This window comes from Chelmon rostratus, chromosome 21 (assembly GCF_017976325.1).
Source record: "Chelmon rostratus isolate fCheRos1 chromosome 21, fCheRos1.pri, whole genome shotgun sequence".
Classification (NCBI taxonomy): Eukaryota; Metazoa; Chordata; class Actinopteri; order Chaetodontiformes; family Chaetodontidae; genus Chelmon; species Chelmon rostratus.
This window is the reverse complement of record NC_055678.1, coordinates 4,541,924-4,560,700: the sequence shown is the minus strand read 5'-3', so window position 1 is coordinate 4,560,700 and position 18,777 is coordinate 4,541,924. Positions and strand designations below refer to the sequence as shown.

At 42.7% G+C, this 18,777-nt stretch overlaps 2 protein-coding genes across 3 annotated transcripts; one reads left to right on the top strand and one right to left on the bottom strand.

Moving 5' to 3' along the window:
* Positions 1-6,236: 6,236 nt before the first annotated feature.
* arl3b (ADP ribosylation factor like GTPase 3b) lies at positions 6,237-9,776 on the bottom strand. The gene is made up of 6 exons (XM_041962298.1): positions 9,375-9,776; positions 8,705-8,848; positions 8,441-8,557; positions 8,302-8,352; positions 7,362-7,547; positions 6,237-7,260 (listed from the first exon to the last, which is right to left on the bottom strand). The coding sequence occupies exons 1-6, from the start codon at positions 9,609-9,611 to the stop codon at positions 7,213-7,215; spliced, it is 783 nt and encodes a 260-aa protein (XP_041818232.1). The 5' UTR covers positions 9,612-9,776; the 3' UTR covers positions 6,237-7,212.
* Positions 8,992-18,333, top strand: sfxn2 (sideroflexin 2). 2 transcript variants are annotated; one of them, XM_041962296.1, is made up of 13 exons: positions 9,469-9,654; positions 9,764-9,932; positions 12,617-12,853; positions 13,344-13,514; positions 13,609-13,707; positions 14,656-14,731; positions 15,357-15,442; positions 16,055-16,115; positions 16,214-16,280; positions 16,359-16,408; positions 16,497-16,546; positions 16,633-16,680; positions 17,422-18,333. In XM_041962296.1, exons 3-13 carry the CDS (start codon positions 12,699-12,701, stop codon positions 17,519-17,521), a joined length of 963 nt encoding a protein of 320 aa, XP_041818230.1. In that variant the 5' UTR covers positions 9,469-9,654; positions 9,764-9,932; positions 12,617-12,698; the 3' UTR covers positions 17,522-18,333. The 2 variants fall into 2 exon arrangements, with proteins under 2 accessions (XP_041818231.1, XP_041818230.1); XM_041962297.1 differs by lacking the exons at positions 9,469-9,654; positions 9,764-9,932 and adding an exon at positions 8,992-9,060.
* The last annotated feature ends 444 nt before the right edge of the window (positions 18,334-18,777 follow it).

Here is an 18,777-nt window from a genome sequence, read left to right as displayed (position 1 = left end):
CTGGCCGCCTTCTCCCGTTTGTCGGTTCACGTATGAACCTCCACGGGCTCGTTAACTCAAGGACGAACCCATTCAAACTAAACTTTGAGCGTCTCTGTGTCCACCCAGCACAAGCGGGGCTCATGAGTGTGTGTGGGTGGAGGCCTGCAGAGAGAAAACAGGATGGAGAGAGCGCGTCTTGAGATGAGTGGTCGGTCAGAGAGTGTGTTTGTTCCCCTCAGCCTGATGAAGCTAATGCTTCACCCGACCCAGCGGGGCTCATCTCATGTGTGTACGTGTGTGTGTGCGTGCACGCTGGAACGAGCAAACGGAATGGAAATTAAAAAACGATTTTAGCATCAAATTCTCCACAACAGCAACTTCAAGCAATAAGTCGTCATTTTGGGAAATACGCCTATTTGCTTTCTTGCAAACAGTTGGATGAGATTGATTCCACTCTTCTGGTGAATATGAGGCTGGAGCCTGCAGCTGGTTAGCTTAGCTTAGCACTAGAAAAGCTAGCCTGGCAACAAGGTAACACAATCAGTACCAGCATCTCTGGCACATAACCTCCTCATAAAACCACCTTGTGTCATTTTTACAGTCCAGTTTATATGAATCAAACAAGATATAACGTGTTTATTTGTAACGCTTAGACAGAGCCAGGCTAGCTGTTCCCACCCGCTTCCAGTATGTATGCTAAGCTAGGCTAAATGGCTGTAGCCTTGTACTTAGAGGACAGAGTGGCATCAATCTTCTCACCTAACTCTCAGCAGAGAGGTGAACAGGTAAATATTTTCCATAACGAGGCCTGTGGTGAGATTTTCTTTGCTAATTACTGTTTTCCAACGTCAAGAGTGAACTTTCAGTCTCAGGCTCTTTCATGGTTTTGTATTCATTCACATGTGTCGGTTTCGGTGTCTGGATGCCATTTTTTTTCCTCCCAACTTCAGTCAGTGGTTAATGCACACGTAAAAACAAACGTGTTAATCATATTGCTCTTTCTTGCTCCGCCCTCATCTCACTCCCACCCTCTTCCTCTCTCGAGCCGGCGGAAGGTCTGATGATGCACTGCCTTTTTTTTTTTTCTCATGTCAGCAAACCTCAGCAGAGACACAGCGGCCAAGAACTGAGGGGTCGGAGGTGGGGCATAAATTACAGCACTGCTTTTCTGTCTTTCACTCTCTGACACACACACACAAACAACCACCCCCCCAACCCTTCTCTCCTGACACACACATTTTCTCACACTCGCTCACACAGCTGCTGCACAGCTGTCTGGTCCATGAGGAGGGAGAAAGGCGTGATTAGGTCGCCTCCATCTCTGATCTGTATCTCTGAAACAGACACACACACACACAAGCTTTCATTCACTAATGAAACAACCACAGAAGTCTCTGTGGGGGGGGGGGGGGGGGGTTGCATGAAAAGCTCAAATCAATTATAGGAAAAGTTCAGCAATGGATGCCACTCTCTTGTCTGTACTGTGGATATAAGGCTACAACAGCTAGTTAGCTTAGCTTAGCGAGCCTGGCTCTGCCGACCAGCACCTCCAAAGCTGAATAATTAAGCTATAGCTCGTTAGTCTGCATAAAAACCTGAGTTTAAAAACGTCAGTTAGTTGTTTTATGGGGGGACCGGTTGCCAGGCAACCAGTGGAGAAGAAGAAGTTACAGAAGTTACTGCTCCCAGCAGCTAATAAACAGTCTGACACAAAACCCCGGAAAACAGCAAAATGTCACTTTTAAACTTCAGTTTTTGAATTAACTAAACAAAGAAGCTACCCAGATTGTAAAATAAGTTTGGGACACTTTGTAGAACAGAAATATAAGAGAATGTGATAAGTTGCTGATCCTTTTTGACATAAACTCAAGTGAAAACAACACAAAGACAAAATATTTCATGTTTCAGCTCATCAGCTTCATTGATTTTTGTAAATATCTGCTTATTCTGAATCTGGTGCAGCAACACGTTTCAAGCAAGTTGGGACAGGAGCAACAAAAGTCTGGGAAAGATGCGGAACACTCCAAACACTTGGTAACAGGTGATAGCATCATGATTGGGTATGAAAGGAGCATCCTGGAAAGGCTCAGTGGTTCACAGCGAGGATGGAGCGAGGTTCAACACTTTGTGATCACATGATTGGATAAAGGAGATTAATACATGAGCTCAGCAACGCTTCAGAAAACCACTGGTCCGTGAACACAGCTCATTTGCAAATGTTTGCATTGTGTCTTTATTTAGTTTTTACACAGAATCCGGACTTTTTGGGAATTAGGCTTGTATTAATTGTCAGTAAGATTTAGAGGCACTAGTAAACAAGTAGTCAGCAAGCTTAGCTTAGCATAAAGAACAGGGCAGCACCAAGCCTGGCTCTGTCGAAAGCAAGGCAGAAGATCAGCTTATAATAAACTAAAGCTCACATATTTACATTTTTTTTAATCTTGTTCCACTCTATACCAGTAACCCAGTATCACCAGCTGTGTCCACCAGCAAGAACCAGTCTGGCACATAACCTCTCATAATAATAGTAGTAATAATAATAATAAGCTTTTTTGGCTATAACTGGTTAATTTGTCAACTTTAAATGTGCTGATAGATTGAACAAAGCCAGGTTATACGTTTTCTCCAGTTTACAGTCTTTATGCTAAGCTAAGCTAACACGCTGCTAGCCGTAGCTTCATATTTAGCGTGCAGACATGATGAGTGGTATTCATCTTCTCCTCAAACTCTGCACCAGAAAGCAAAGCAAATGCATACTTTCCAAAATGTCCAACTGTAACTCTGAGGGTGTTATCATACTGAATTTTCCACGGTGCTTTGTGAGAATTTAAGAGGCAGAAATGAGGAACAATGCTGGTACATTCTGTCTGCGTGAGGGGAGAGGAAGACCGGACAATGAGGATCTTTGTGAGAGAAGAAGAGGCTGTTTGCAAGTCTCTGAGGGCCTCTGAATCAGTCACATACAACGTTGCGCAAAGTAAAACACACAACGTGCTGTTCCTGAAGCGGGAACACACTGTTAGACATATAATACCTCCAAACGCCTTCTTCTGGCCAATTACTGATGACCTAACTGCAGCTCAGTAAGTCTGTATGTGACAAAGACGTCTTTCTCAAACACACGCTGTCTCTAGGAGCTTTAAAATGAATTTTACAGAACGCAGGATGGAAAGTCAGTAGTGAATAAGACAAAGGCTCGACAGCCATGGCTGCTCCGTGAGGCTGAGCTGCAGAGACATGTTGATAAAACGCGTCATCGTGAAGTAAAATAGTCAGTGGATTGCAAGAATAAAAGCAGTCTGGGTGGATGTTTTGAAGTAAAGACGTCTGGAAAGAAATAAGAAGCCCACAGCCTCCATGAGGCTGCTCTTAGGCACAGTGGTGCTACAAGCTAAATGCTAACATGCTCACAATGACAGCGCTAACATGCTGGTGTTTTTTACATGCTGATGTTCAGCAGCTGTGATGTTTGGTGTTTAACATGTTCACCGTGTTTGTTTAGCTTGCTAGCATGCTAACATTTGCTAATCACTAAACACAAAGTGCAGCTGAGGCTGATGGGAAGGCCTTCAGTTCTGGAGATATTTGGTGATAAGCTACAATAGGGGACAGAGTGACAAATCACGCATGTTTGTACAAATATCATGACAATCCATGTAATAATTGTTGAGATGATCTGGACCAAAACTGCCATCCACTGAGCCGTGGCTAAAAAACAAACTAACAGGTTAAAATGTCATGCTGTTGCGTTCAGGGTACAAATTCCTCCAATGAAGCAACCATGGCTGGTGTAGTTTACTCTGAAACAACTAGATGTATCACTTACAGGCATTTTTCAGACAAATCCATCCTCTGAACCAGCTTCCTGAATGCATACAGATTCACCAAGACCGGTTACACACAGCCGTGGCGTCACCAAGAACCTGGACTTGCACCTTTGAAGTGATTGTAGGAGGATTGTAGTCATATGTATTGGCCTGATCTCATGGCTGTTCATGCTCTGATTCAGAAAAAATATCACAAAGCTTCTGTTCTGCACCTTTCAGGTAGCTTAGATACAAAGTTGATCTTATATAGAAAATATAGGTCATGTGACCACATATGGCTCCTGTTGAACTCAGCAGGGAACAATAACTAGAGCGTTGTCAACGTAAGTTCTTGTTCTTAAACTCTGGAGAAAACCAGAGACGGAGGCCGGTGGGATGTGATGTGCTCCCAGCTTTGCCTGAATAAGCAATAAATGGATCCAAGCCAGCTCTTGACTGGGCAGGAAGGTGATCAGACCACCGCTCACGAGGGGCTCTCACTGTCCAACCCCACAAACCTGTGATGAAAAGCCAAAAGCAGCACAGATCTGAGTCCAGTCTGGGCTGGATGGAGCCTTCACAGGAGTTGCATTAAGCAAAGAATTAGCCAGAGGCCAGATTTTTGGGCCAGTTGTGGAAGCATTCAGATAATTTACCGAAGTAAATCCTGTGTAACAAGATTTAAAAAATAATATTTTCTGAACTTTTCCAGGGTCTCTCCTGCTGGTTTTTGTTGCAGGACACGTTACAACTTTAACATTATTATGCTGAGCCCAAATACCTAAAAGAAGAAGAAAGCAATGTTTTCATCATCCCTCACACCCCTCCAACATGCAGGCAACACTGGTATGCAGGTGGTCTCATGTGTACCTGCAGCCCTCTATGCCCTGCAGGTGGATTAGGCTGGTGCATTCCACATAGTTAGCTCAAATGGGGGAGAAGATCCAAGCTGCACAGCCTCTGCTGCTCAGCCCCAAGGCCATGAGGCACTTTCCCAACCAGGTGTGCACAGCAGCACCACCTGCCTGAAGCTGCTGCCTGCTAGAATGATCCAAGTTTGAGATCAGGTAATCATAAGGAACAGGCCATCACTCATCAAGTTCTTTATATTTTCTGAGGCTGTTAAATGTTTAATTGCATCCATGAAGTTGTGTATTATTGCAGGTCTTTATCTTCAGTTGTGAGGTCAAACTTTTTAATTGCACAGGTCACTGGTTTCCAGGTTGTCGGGTTTTTTTACTCTTTAATCGAAGTGGCGTGTCCTCCGGTCACATGCTGGACGTCAGGAGTGATTTCCCTTCTCAGATTGTTTGATTTGAATCATTTTAGGTGCCTCAGGATGGAAAACTGTTCAGTATAATGAGCTTTAAGGTTCACTATTAACCCCAAAAATAGCAACATTTAGTTTAGCAGGTCCACTTGCAGAATATAATGAAACTGTCAATGTCTGCATATTGTGCAAGTTATTTATCGTAATTGCTGAATATACGGATCATGTACAAGTTGAGGATGAATCATAATGTTTCAGTCATGAGTTTTTTTTGTTTTGTTTTGTTTTTTGTTTGTGTTTTATTTTTCAGATAAAAATGTAATAGTACTTTAGGGGTAGGGTTTAATAAGTTTACACTTCTTCCTACTCCCTTTCGCTCATGTAATCTGAGATCAGCATGCACTGAAGAAGGTGACATTTTTTTTCTTCTTTATTCTTTATTATTATCACTTTTTGTCTGTTTGATCTGTCTTTACATGTTCGAAACAAAGGAATCAATCAATCGACCAATCAATCAATCTCTGGAAGAAAATGGTCAAATAATAGAGAAAAGTAAAAATGAAACAAATCGGTAGAAAATTGTAGTTTTGTCTTATTCACTGTCCTAGAAATCATCACATTAGAGTCATCTGTCGAGAACACTGGTACAGGTGAATATACCTGTAACTTGTATAAGGAATAAAGTCCTAAAAGGACCTTTAGGTTTGTTTTTGACCTTTTCTGGGACACAGGTTGTTACAATTAGTTGGTAGAATTGGTGCTTTTGAATTATTGTGTTAAAAATATTCAGTCAAGATGCCATATGGGTCTTATCAATTGTACCATGTGTAATTACATAACTGTTTCTCAGAGCTTCAAAAGAGCTTCGCTTTGAAACAAGTAATCTTATTTTTACATGCAAGTTCTATGCGAGTAGTTATCACAGTGTTTTATCCATCCCGGCACATTTTAATAGCACATTCAGCGCTGTTTGACTCAATAGAGCTGCCGTCTCCACAGAGGCCTCCACACAGGCTCGGTTGTTGTCATGAACAGCTGACTTCACCTGCTGCTGGTGTGTGACTGCTACAATCTGGTAAGATTGACAAAAACAGAACGTCCCTGCCTGATCTGAGTGAACTGAAGCGTGCTCCTGCAGAAAGCAGCTCAATTCAACACACATAATTCAGCAGTTTCAGATTTTTCGTATCTTTTTATTCACGTACAGTACCTTCAGTTCTGGACAGATTACATTCAAGAATATCAAAAAGAAATGCCAAGAGAGTGAACTCCCTCACTAACCCGAAGAGCACAAAGAAATGCATTGGGACGTACAGTACGTATACCTCTGTTAAAAATCTACCTGCATTATCCAAACATTATAGACTACAAAGTACTCCAGCGTAGTTTATACTCTATAACATGCACATAATGTAACATATGAGCACAGGGCCAAGCCATTTACACTTGATCCAAAACTGGTGTTCCTCTTAACCATTTCATCTTTTTTATACATAACATGTACAGTATTATTCTTTAGCGGGGAGAGTTGGACCGTTTCTCCAACATCCTTGAAATCACACGCACCACATCAGTCGTTGTTTGAAAGCACTCTACACTCTACTTCACCATAAATAAAACAATTACAAAAATATACCTCACTTCAAACAGAGCCATAGCAGGAAAAGCGCTTACAGCCATTGTGGAATGATTAAAAAACACAACACATATCGACCTGCAAGACTGAGGTGGAGAAAAAGATGTGAAAAAAAAAAAGAGTTTAAAGAGCATGCTGGAATCCCAATGAAAGACAGCAGTTTAATGGGAATGTTTGAGGTTGTGACAGGCTGCGGATGGTGGCTGGGATTGGCTGGGACAGCGATGGTGACGTGGGTAGTCTGGGCGGAGGGGGTTGATTTCCTGGCACGGGTCCCCTTTGAAGTCGAACCTCCCTCCTCTTTGTAGCGGCCGACGCAGGAAGATGTGTTGAGATTAGTAAACATCAGCAATAAAGGAATGCAGGGGGTTAAAAACTCCAAGTCCATGATGGATTAGTAGTGTGTTTACATTCACAGGTATATCCCATCGTACTAAGGCTCAGGAGGGCGCAATGTGTGTCAGTGTATGTGTGTGCTGCAGCTGTTCCTCCTGAGTAGTAGAATACTAGAAGCGAAGCTATTTTTTCTTGGAGTTGACGCTCTTGCAGACCCAATTCATGCCCTCCTGAAAGTGAATTTAACAGAAAAAGCAGCACGGTGAGAAGAAGAGAATAATGGCACATAAAAATGAAGGCAAAAGCGGAAAAGGTCAGCTCCTACGCTCACCTGAATCCCCTCGCCAGTGAGGGCGGAGCAGGACTGGATCTGCCACATGCGATCCCGGATGGTGTGCAGATTGAGACCCTCTGCGATCTCAGAGGCCGGGGCCGCTGTCAGCAGGTCCTGCTTGTTTGCAAAGATCAGCACAGGAACGCCGCTCAGCTTCTCCTCATCCAACAATTCAGCCAGCTCCTGCAACACACACGAACATCTGTTAATTATACATACACACACAAACACAGAAGAAGAAGAGACTCCAGTGCTTCATGTTAATAAAAAGCTGAGCTGCAGACTTAAGACTTGAAACTTGGACTCAAGTGATAAAGCTCACAGATACGAAGACCTGATTCTTGCGAGACTGGTTTTGACCTGCTAAAATCCTTGAACCATAACAAAAATGACAAAGGCAGCGACAGGCACCACACGGTGGCTCAGTGGTCTGCAGAGAACAAATTTCACTGTGCTGTACTGAATATGACTGTATGTAAAGAATAAGAACAAAAGGCATCTGCGTTGAAATTATTCAATTATGTAACAAAAACATGTAAAAGTCAATATTGACACAGTGTTTGAGTGAAAACATTCAAACAGCATCCATCTCATTCGTGGTGAGCAATCAGAGACCTGAAAGTCTTACATTTGACGAGCCCCAAGACTTGAAAATTAGTAAAACAGCATAGAAATCACTGCTTCCGACTTCTCAATGGTGAATATTTTCTGTTTTTCATGTTTTTGAGGGTCAGACAAAACAAGAAATTTGAAGACAGTCTGAGAAAATGTGACAGACATTTTTCACTATTTTGGGACGTTTTGTACACCAAATGATTCATCGATTAATTGAGAAATAATCGATAAATAGATAACGAAAATAATCGTTATCTCTACAGTACACACCGTGGGACATGCAGAGTGCATGCTGTCACCAACCTAAACATACAGTACATACCTGACCTGTTTCCTCAAATCTCTTTCTGTCAGCGCTGTCAATGACATAAATCTGAAAGAGAGCCATAGTTCTCCTCGTTAGCATGAGCAAGCATCAAAACTGTGACGTGAAGCTGCTGTGTTTGGTACACCGAGCTCACCAGCACATCGGTGTTTTCAAAGTAGTTTCTCCAGTACGGCCTGATCTTCCTCTGTCCCCCAATGTCCCAAACATTCAGTTTAAAACCCTGAGACTGGACGCTCTTAATGTTGAATCCCTGGAGTAAACACACAACATGAGGCGGGTTAGACAGGGGAAGCAGAAAAATCCATGCATCTGCAACGAGCAAGGCCACCCATTCATGCTGAATTATGTCTGTTTGCTGCAATAACAGGTGGTGTGTGTGAGAAACTTTTCTACATACCTGTGTGGGGGTGATGTGGCTGATGTCCTCAGATGCCAGCTGTTTGAGCAGGGTGGTCTTCCCGCCGTTGTCCAGACCCAGCAGCAGTATCCTAACCTCCTGGTCTGGTGTGCTCTTTAGCTTACGCAGGATGGACAGCAATCCCTGCAACAGTCAAGTGAGAGCAGCCATGTGATGTTACTGTGCCAGGGGGACAGGGGGAGCACTGTTGCACCTAACCACCATTGCAGAAATGCATCTCTTCCTTCCCTCCATCCACCCGGACTCCTCACTTACAGGCCGTGGAAGTGCATTTATTTTCGGATGAGCGAGCGCGCTCCTAACGGTACCGACATATAAAGACAACAGCAAGTCGTGTGAGTAGTTTGTCACATCACCTTTCGTTTTCTTGAGCCTTGCGGATCGGCTGTTTCAATGCGATGCCAGTTAACAGCACGCAAATTGGAGCTAAACGTAGCTAACGTTACCATGCTAAGCTAATCTCCCCAGATAACTGAACGAAGCAACAAGGCAATTTCTGCTGTTCAATGTTTTTCTCGAAAAGTTGCGAGCTGCGGCAGCCATTGAAACGCAAATGTATTCAAGTGAGCGCTACTTAGTGCGAATATTTGCGCATGTTACGCTTGATGTTAACAGATAATGGCTAATTATTACGATAAATTAAACTCACCATCTTGTTGCCTTCTCTCCTGGAGACGCCGCCGAGGGTTACTATGGGGCGGGTGACGTCAGACGCACAGTTACGCACAAAAGCTTGAGCACAACCCAAAGTATGGAGGACGAGTTTAGCTAGCTGCTCGCAAAAATGTGTCCAATGTAGGCCAACAGTACTCCCACGTGTCTCATTTTGTGGACACTTCTTGTCCACAGACGTTACAATAAATGACTGCACACAAATGTGTTTCATGTTTACACCAGAGGCAGAACAAACCTGTCATATTGTCGGAGAGGTAATTAGCTTAACGGTTAGCATAACAGTTCCGTGTCACATTAGCCGTAAACTCTTGCTCTGAGTCAAATTTAGCTAACATCTTGACCGTGTCTCTTCATTGTAATCAGATAAACACGCAATAAAGCGTCAGGTTTGGTCCTCGCCGGTTTTTACGTCGGGAGCTGCCCCAGCTCGTGATTGGAGGACGGTATGCCACGTGCACTCGTCTTTACTATGCCACATGAGCATATTTGATTACCTGACAGGTTGCTCTGTTGTGCGGCTGAGGAAACGAAGGTATGTCCTGTGTTTTTTCTCATTATAGATTGCAGCATGTGTGTCGATGCTTCTGCTCGGTGTTTGTTCCTTTTTCTGTGCTGGTCAGACTCAGCTGGTAACTCCAGTTATGAGTTGCATCACTCTGGATTCCGACATACTTCTCTCTTTTCATAGTTGTGTGTTCGGTAGACTGGACATAAGACCTCTTCTGTCCATACATCGAGTTTGTCTTAGTTTTATTTATATTTATTTATGTATGCATATATGCATTTTGTGCACAGATTAAGTGATTAGGTGGTAGTTATTGGATGCATTCACATGCTGGCTGTGCTCTGGCCTGCAGATCGTGTTTGTTGAGCCTCTGGTGAAGTTTCTTCTTGTACCTCCAGTTTGTGTCAACCGTTCTGCTGCAGCACACAGTCAGACCTGTTCATGTCTGTTAACACCAGTGTCTCCACTAAACCTGCCCCCGCCTGTAGGGCTGCAGCTAACTATCCTTCTCATGGTCTATTAATCAATTTAAGTGTGAAGTTTCAGTTCTCAGTCATTCGGATTCTCAGTTTACTGTCACAGAAGATGAAGAAATGCAAATATTCACATTCTAGCATCGGGAACCATTTAATTATTTTGCATTTGTACTTGTAAATTTTGCAGTTGTTTTATTGATTGTCGTCATATTTGCAGGTTAATTTTCTATCGTTCAATACAGCCAGTCATTGCAGCTCTACCTTCCTAACTCCTGTGTCAGATTATTAACTCACCAGTGTCCTGATGCAGTTCAAGCTGCAGATCTGCAAACAGCAAAAAACCTGCAAACCATTACATTTCTGTGTGTAGAAGAGACTGGGATCTTTCTTTAGGCTTGACTTAAACGCTGCTTTCCTGACTTTGTAAAACTAAATGTAATAAAGAAATACATTGATATTAATGTACTGAATTGTTAATTAATAAGAATTGGTATCAGAAACCAGATGGGTCCATTGTCACTGATACCTGGTCCAGCAGTTTGAGTCAGTATTGAACCAATATCAGTATCGTTGCCTCTGTGGTTTTAGATCATTGGATATTGTTTGATTTTGCAATCTTTGGCTCTGGGAGATTGAGATTTTTTCTCTATTCTCAGACATTTTCTAGAAAAACTATTTGCTAAAAATATTAATCAACTGACCATGCAAATAACTAACTTAGCTGCAGCCTTAATATGTTCTTTTAGCAGCCTGTAGCACCCGTGCAGTGCCCTTTTAAAGCAAGCCTGTTGTGAACGGGCAGACTGCTTGGCCTCCAGTGTTACAGCTTGCAGCTTTCCCCATATCATCGACCTGCAGAGCCCGAGAGTCCTAGACCTAAAACTAAACTTTATTAACAACACAGTAATATTACAAAACACCACCAGCTTTAGGTGTCTAATTGCCTAAAGACCTAGTTTACATACAGGGAATAGTAGTTTCATCCTATGAAGCCAGTTCCAGTGTTTGTTTATATATCCTTATGGATTGTGATGGTATGTAGACTATGTTGACCTTTGGCTCATATTTAGTGTTCTCCACAAGGTTCGGCAAGCCTTCATCCTACTTTCTAAACAAACAGCTCCAGAAACAGTCCAGTTCCAGCCAGACTCAGAGCTCTGATATACAGCTCTCCTCATGTGCCCTTTTATTTACAGAAGATTAAACCACACAAGGCAGATTTCACAGAATACCAGTAAATAATTAGTAATGCAATAATGAAGATGCACAGCGGGATGTTTGGACAGTTTGGGCTGCAGTCAGCAGGTTCTGATGCCTCCGGTTGGGTAATAGGAAACAGAGTGCTGAAGCTGCGGAAACCCAAAATGACAGCCGGTGGAACCATTTACCAGGATGTGGTCAATGATTTCTAGAGGAAGTTTGGCCCTTGAGAATTTTTAGGGAGGAACAAGAGTTTGTGTTTGTTCGGAGCTGTGGTGGGTCTGTACCCAAGGGCACTCACTGGCAAACAGCAAGTGCAGCAGCTCGGGAGGGGGCTAGAGCCCAAGAACTACTGATCTCATGCCCGCCGGACTTGCCAGGGTTCAAGTCCAACATGACTGCAGATAATGATTTCTACTATTTTTAATGTGCTAACTATTTCAGAATTAGCGTCAGAAAAACGTAGTTCACTCTAAAAATCAACAGTTAACATTTAAATCAATTAATATTTTTTACTTGGAAAATTACTAAAATTATCAATCATTTCTAAAAATATTTGCCAATTACTTTGCTGTCGATCAACTAATTGATTAGGTGATTGTTGCAGCTCTATTTGCCTTTCCACATTACAAAAAGTCCATGTACAAGTACTGTAACCACCACAATTTTATAAAAAAAACAGAAGGTCCAATTATGGATTAATGGGTCTAAGATGGTGGTTGGTTTGAAAAAGTGCCCGTTTGATGACTTTAATGTTTCATTGAATAGTTTTGACACACACACACTCACTCTGTGGGAATGGGAGGTCAAAGGTAAAGCAGTCTGTCCCTCTGTGACCCACTGAGCTAGAAATCAGTTAATGTTAGAACAGGCCAGGCTGGTTTGACAACAGTCCTGACCCGGGTTGCGATAAACTGACAAGAAACATGCATGTAAGTCATTTCTGTCAGTGTATGTCTTCGTTACAGCCCAGCCAGTCTCTTGTCACTTCTCTGTTTCTAGCCAATTATATTATTATTCCCCTGTTTTCTCCAGGTTTCGACTGCAGCTGCCGAGCGACCCTCTGCAGACGCCAGTTTTTTAATGCAGTAAGCTGGGACTGCTTTTTAAAACCACGATGGCTTTGAGCTCTTTCGACATCGACGCGCCACGATGGGATCAGTCTACGTTTATGGGCCGACTGAAATACTTCTTCAGCGTCACAGACTGCCGAACGGCGCTCTTGCCCGACTCGCGCCTGGATGAGGCCAAAGCTTTGGTAGAAAGCTGCAGGTAAGAAGAAACTAATGTGAACTGAAAATCCTTTCACACAGCGACCTTAAGTCTCATGCAACTTTTCAGCAGTTTGAGGGAAAGTGCAACCTAAAACATAATATATGTCACACTATTGCTGTAAGTTTGGTCAGTATCCTAATTTCTGCAATTATTATGAAATGTATCCCAGGTTTCTCAGGGAAATTAGTGCAAAAACACATCAGCCTAAACAGAATTTTAAAGATCAATGGGAATAATGTATCGACCGAAGTATAGATGTAGCACTCATTGTGTGAAATCTATTTTCGGGTGGATTTCCTCTGTCTTTTTGCCTCATACACTGGGGTCTGCGTTTTAACATCTGCAAGTTTAAACATGAAAATTAACCAAAGACAAAGAAAAAAACAGACTATGGAAGAATGTGTCTGCTTGTAGTTGATGGTGTGAAAGTGTCTCCTGCAGACCTGCAGTTAGTGAGCTCAGTATGTGTGTTTTTGGTGCTCCGCAGGGCAGGGTCCATCCCTCCCGGCACCTCAGAGGAGCAGCTCCACTACGCTAAGAAGCTGTACGACTCGGCCTTCCACCCTGACACGGGAGACCGCATGAACCTCATCGGCCGCATGTCCTTCCAGGTCCCGGGGGGCATGGCCATCACCGGCTGCATGCTGCAGTTCTACAGGTACCGAGGGGGGCAAAGAGAACAAGCCGCCTTTCAAAACATGCCGCAGTTTCACAGAGGAAGCTTTAAAGGTTTCATAACTGTCTGTTTCTAGGACAGTTCCTGCTGTGGTGTTCTGGCAGTGGGTGAATCAGTCCTTCAACGCTCTGGTCAACTACACAAACCGTAACGCTGCCTCCCCCATCACTCCCAAGTAAGAGTTTACTGTCATGTGGGTTGATTTTTTTTTGTGTGTTTTTGGTGTTTGCATGGAACACTGTAGTGCTGCCATCTTGGCCAGGACTCCCTTGAAAAGATGTCTCCTCAGTGGAATTCACCTGGTGAAATAAAAGGTTTGATGATAATAATTAAACAAATGACTGCCTGAAGTCTGAATTGAATGACTAACAGGAAGACGAGGTCAAAGTCTTTCACGAACACTTTGAATTTATCATCCTGACAGTCTGTTTACTGAACAGTTATAAAAAATAAGACTCTTGTAGAACCACTATAATAATCAGACCAGCAGTCTCTATATGTTTGTTTTTCATTCATGCCAGCTGCAGAAATGTATTTATTCATATCCAGCGAACTGTTTTACATGCAGCATGTGAGCAAATTCCCTAGTCATTCAGTGCTTCATGTATGAAATGTAAAAAAAAATTGTGAAAATGCTCATCACAATTTGCCATTTATCATCATGAATGACAAAGAAAACCAGCAAATCTTCTCGTCGAAGCTAACGTTTGACATTTTTGCTTGAAAAATGCCTAAAACGATTAATACATTATCAACAAAGCCGGCAGTTAACTTTCGTTCAATCGACTAGTCAGTTAATCGACTAATCGTTGCAGCTCTAGTGCGCACTGTGAGGAGAAAATGTATTCAAGGATTCACTGTGAGAAGAAGAGAAGAAGAGTGAAGCGTCATTATTTAATGCAAAATAATTAAAAAGAATCCATCACCTGTTCGACCGGGAGGACGAAAACGCTTTTCTTCCTTCATGTCGTTAAACTTCTCAGCTGGCTGCTGCTCTGCCTCGCCTGATTGAAGCCGCGAGGAGCGTTGATGGAAGACGTTTAAGCCATCACTTAATCACATAGATGAAGCCGTCAATGTCTCGTATTCTGTGTCTGAAAAAGGCTTTTATTGTCGCTCTCAGGCAGATTGGAATCGCCTACGTTACAGCAACCAGCACAGCATTAGCAACAGCAGTCGGACTCAACCTCTACACAAAGGTACACGCACACACACACACACACACACACACACACACACACACACACACACAGTTATTCATACAGCCTGACTGTTTACTTTGAAAAGTGCTGAATTTGTCACTAAAGTCATCTGGATAATCCGAGACACTGAATCACTTAGATGTGTTTCCTGTTTCCTGTTAGCAGCGTTAGCGCTCTGTTAAAGCCAGTCATTATCTGGACCAGATGGATTGTGGGTAGTGACCATTAAAGTGACGCTGTCAGACGCATCTTGCAGCCATTCTGCATAAACTGTCTTCACTTTTGGTATTTTAATTACAGTGAAATTGAGAATACTACCTTACTTGTTGCTGAGTATTTGTATGTGATATTGCTATTTTGTACTTTAAAGATCTTGGTACTTCTTCCAAAAAGCGACATGACGGCACGACCAATGCAAAAAATATTACTTTATGTACTGTATTATTTTACTTCTCTGTTTGCAAACATTTCTTGCATTATATCTGTGCTTTACCAAATACAACATACTGTAAAAAAAAAAAAGCTCTATTTTGAGTGATAACAGGGTTTAATGGGTGTTTTAAAGTTAAGTAGTGGGCTATTCTTTCGGCTTATTCTTGTTTGTCTCCACGCTCTCCTGCAGAAAGCTCCTCCTCTCGTGGCTCGCTGGGTCCCCTTTGCAGCGGTGGCAGCAGCTAACTGTGTTAACATTCCTATGATGAGGCAACAGTGAGTCCTGCTGCGCTGCTGTCTGAACTCCTCGTAAACGTGTGCGGTTGTTGCATTGTGCAGATTTTAACGGCGAGGTGTGCGAGGCAGCGCTCCGTGCTGAGAGGATCTTTGTCAAAGCTGTTTGTCAGGCCTGTAATCATGGAGTGATGTGTGGAGGCCAAAATTGAGTATAAAATCTCAGGAAAGAATAAAATAAAGGTTGATGTCAGGATAGTTTTCATTGCAAATGTTTTAAACCCATCGTAGCAGGACTGCACCGGAGACGACAGTGTCAATCTCTGAAATATATATTACAGCTGCTGGATAGATCGCCATGAAATGTGTGCAGACATTCATGGTTCCCAGAGGATGGACTTTACCTCTATTACCACTGAAATTTACTATATTGGTGCTGGTTTCCTCTATTATAGCGAAAATGCACTTTACTTTTTCTGTTAGTTTCATCTTGTCTGTTGAACATCCCTCTTTTAGATTTGTTTTGAACACTTAAAGTTCACCCCGGAGCCCCCGTGTGCTTTCACAGTGAAGTAAAAATATTCCCTGAGTTCAGTAAACTTGAGGAAACCACATTGATTTACATTCTGCTTCCCTTTTCTTTCACTTTTTCAGGGAAATCCTGAATGGCATTGCTGTGACAGATGAAAACGGCAACAAACTGGGCCACTCTACGGTCAGCGCTGTGGACACACTTTAGGACATTTTAATATAAAAAGGACAGTAGCTATCTGTTCGTACTCATTAACTGTCTTTGTTTTATCTCTCCTGTAGAAAGCGGCAGTAAAAGGCATCACTCAGGTGGTCATCTCTCGTATCACCATGGCCGCACCAGGAATGAGTATGTAAATATGACATCGAGTTCCTCCAGGTTTTCCTCGTCTTCCTCTCCTGACTTTGTTTTCTTCCCTCCTGTCAGTCATCCTCCCCATCATCATGCAGAGGCTGGAAAAATACAAGTTCATGCAGGTCAGACCTTTAGCTTCATTTCCGTCCTGCTAAAATCCTCAGCATGAGAGTGTGCACCTGTCCTCAGGCTCTGTCGGTCTTTTCACAGAGAATCACGTATCTCCACGGACCCATTCAAGTGATGATGGTGGGAGTGTTGTAAGTAGAGGGAATCACGGGGATTTGAATGTGCTCAGGTGTGTTTCAGGTGTGAGAGAAATAACTTTGTTCTCCTCTTTTTAAAGTTTGATCTTCATGGTGCCTGCAGCCTGCTCCCTGTTCCCTCAAAGATGGTAACAAACCTGTTTCTGTATAACCGCAATCACTCACTTTTGTAAATATCTGCTTATTCTGAATCTGATGTAGCAACACAGTTCAAACAAGTTGGGACAGGGGCAACAAAAGACTGGAAAAGTTGTGGAACGGTCCAAAAACACCTGTTTGGATCATTCCACAGGTAAACAGGTTGATGATAGTATCATGATTGGGTATGAAAGGAGCATCCTGGAAAGACTCAGTGGTTCACAGCGAGGATGGAGCGTGGTTCACCACTTTGTGAACACGATTAATTAAATTTTTTCTTTTTATGTCCGTTTCACACAGCTAGAACAGTAGTTACAACAGTACTCCTGTAACTAACTCATTATGGGCAGTTAAAAAGAGTGAGAACCAGATATGATTTTTCCGCACCTTTTTCCTTGTGATAACCTGGTGCAATATTACCCACAATGCAACTCTACTACTGACAAAAGTATATATCTTAAGAAGAGTTGAAAATGAGTAGAAAATGTTCGTGACCACAATGTGTTGCAAATAATTAGTAGCTGACATCTTTGTAGTAATTTTTTTTATTGACACAGTCGTGTTCTCCGCAGCTTGTTTGTGCTGTTTCCCAGCTTGTTTAGTCTGAAACGTTCTGCATAAGCAAACAAACCGGCATCAGCTTGTTTGATCAGATAAAGTCCGTTCTGACCACGTTTCTCTTCTTTTCTTTTTGTTTTCCTTCTGTCCACATGCTCCCTCCTCCCCATCAGCTCCATGGCCGTGTCCAAGCTGGAGCCCGAGCTGCGAGACTCCATCGTGTCTCAGTACGGAGACGCCGTTCAACGTGTCTACTTCAACAAAGGCCTCTGAGGCTGCGAGGGCTGTTTAGCGTTATCAATTCGACGCGTGAGACCGAACGAGTGCTGTATGTGTTCATGTAATTCATTTTCTAATCATTAGTTATTATGAGATGCTCTTTTCCCTTCGTCATCTTCAAATCAGGGCTTATTGGTGGGAACTCAATGAGATCAGAATCATGTCAGTTTTTAAAATCTATGTCTCTGTCTTTGGTTCGCATTATTCCAGTTTTCTTGCAGAAAGATACAAGGGGCACGGTGTACTCCTGCTGAGAAACCAAATGATCTCATCTCAGGAACAGCGCATTACTTCGCCTGATTAGATCTCTTGTTTAGTTAGTTTGTCCTTCATGGTGCCTCTGTAGTTGTTTTCATTGGCTGTTTGTTAGCGTCTCAGTGTGCTCTTAAACAGCGTCTGCCAAGCTTCTTACGATCTGTGCCTTCTACAAAGTGGCAGAAACAACAACACTGCTGGATTGTACTTTTTCTTTTTTCAAACCAATATTGGGTTCACTGTGAAACCGGAAAGGACTTGTATGCATGGGTTAACTGCGGGATGGTCAGTGTGGCGTGGACGTTGGGAGATAAAGGTGGAGGATACTGCCCTCATCTGCCTGAATGGAGGTAGATGTATTCTGACTAGTTCGCATGATTTATCTGAAGTGTTTGCCAGTCGGATCGTTCCGCTGTGTAAACTCAGAGTTGTGCCACAATCCTCAGTATAAGCTGGAATAAAACCACACAAATATTTGAAATACAGTTTCCTGTAGTGTTGCTCTTTTATATGTCTCTGCATGTGTGAAGAGGTTTGATGAAACTTCAGTGGACAACAGCAGCACCCAGACAGACAGCGGTGGAAGTAGTCGGATCCTTTACTGTAAAGTAAAACCTCAGTAAAAGTACACAAGTATCAAGAGTTAAAGCAGTTCTTCTGCTGAGAAATGGCCTCTGACTGATATATTGCTATATATGATGTAATTAGATTGTTAAAGGATAACTTTCGTTTTTTACAACCTGGACTTTATTTCTAGCATTAATTACGACCAGTTAGACACCCCGACAACTTTGGTGGCATTTGGAGTCGTTTTGAAGAAATTAGCCCCAGAGGAGCGGCGCGTATATCAGTATAATGCGAGTAATTGGGGCACCCGTGCGTAGCCTCTATAAACGCATAATCTGCGGCGAAACTCGTTCATATTCCAATATTTTGTTAAGATATGCTGGTGCTATTCCCCTCTGAGCCCGTGGTGGCATGTTATCAACATCCAG

Coding starts and splice junctions, on each gene's coding strand:
- arl3b (XM_041962298.1), bottom strand. CDS start 9,611: ATGAAACACATTTGTGTGCAGTCATTTATTGTAACGTCTGTGGACAAG. Junction 8,353..8,440: donor TTGAAAACACCGATGTGCTG/GTGAGCTCGGTG, acceptor GCTCTCTTTCAG/ATTTATGTCATTGACAGCGC. Junction 7,548..8,301: donor GATTTGAGGAAACAGGTCAG/GTATGTACTGTA, acceptor TGTGTGTTGCAG/GAGCTGGCTGAATTGTTGGA.
- sfxn2 (XM_041962297.1), top strand. CDS start 12,699: ATGGCTTTGAGCTCTTTCGACATCGACGCGCCACGATGGGATCAGTCT. Junction 16,409..16,496: donor AAAAATACAAGTTCATGCAG/GTCAGACCTTTA, acceptor GTCTTTTCACAG/AGAATCACGTATCTCCACGG. Junction 16,547..16,632: donor GTGATGATGGTGGGAGTGTT/GTAAGTAGAGGG, acceptor CTCTTTTTAAAG/TTTGATCTTCATGGTGCCTG.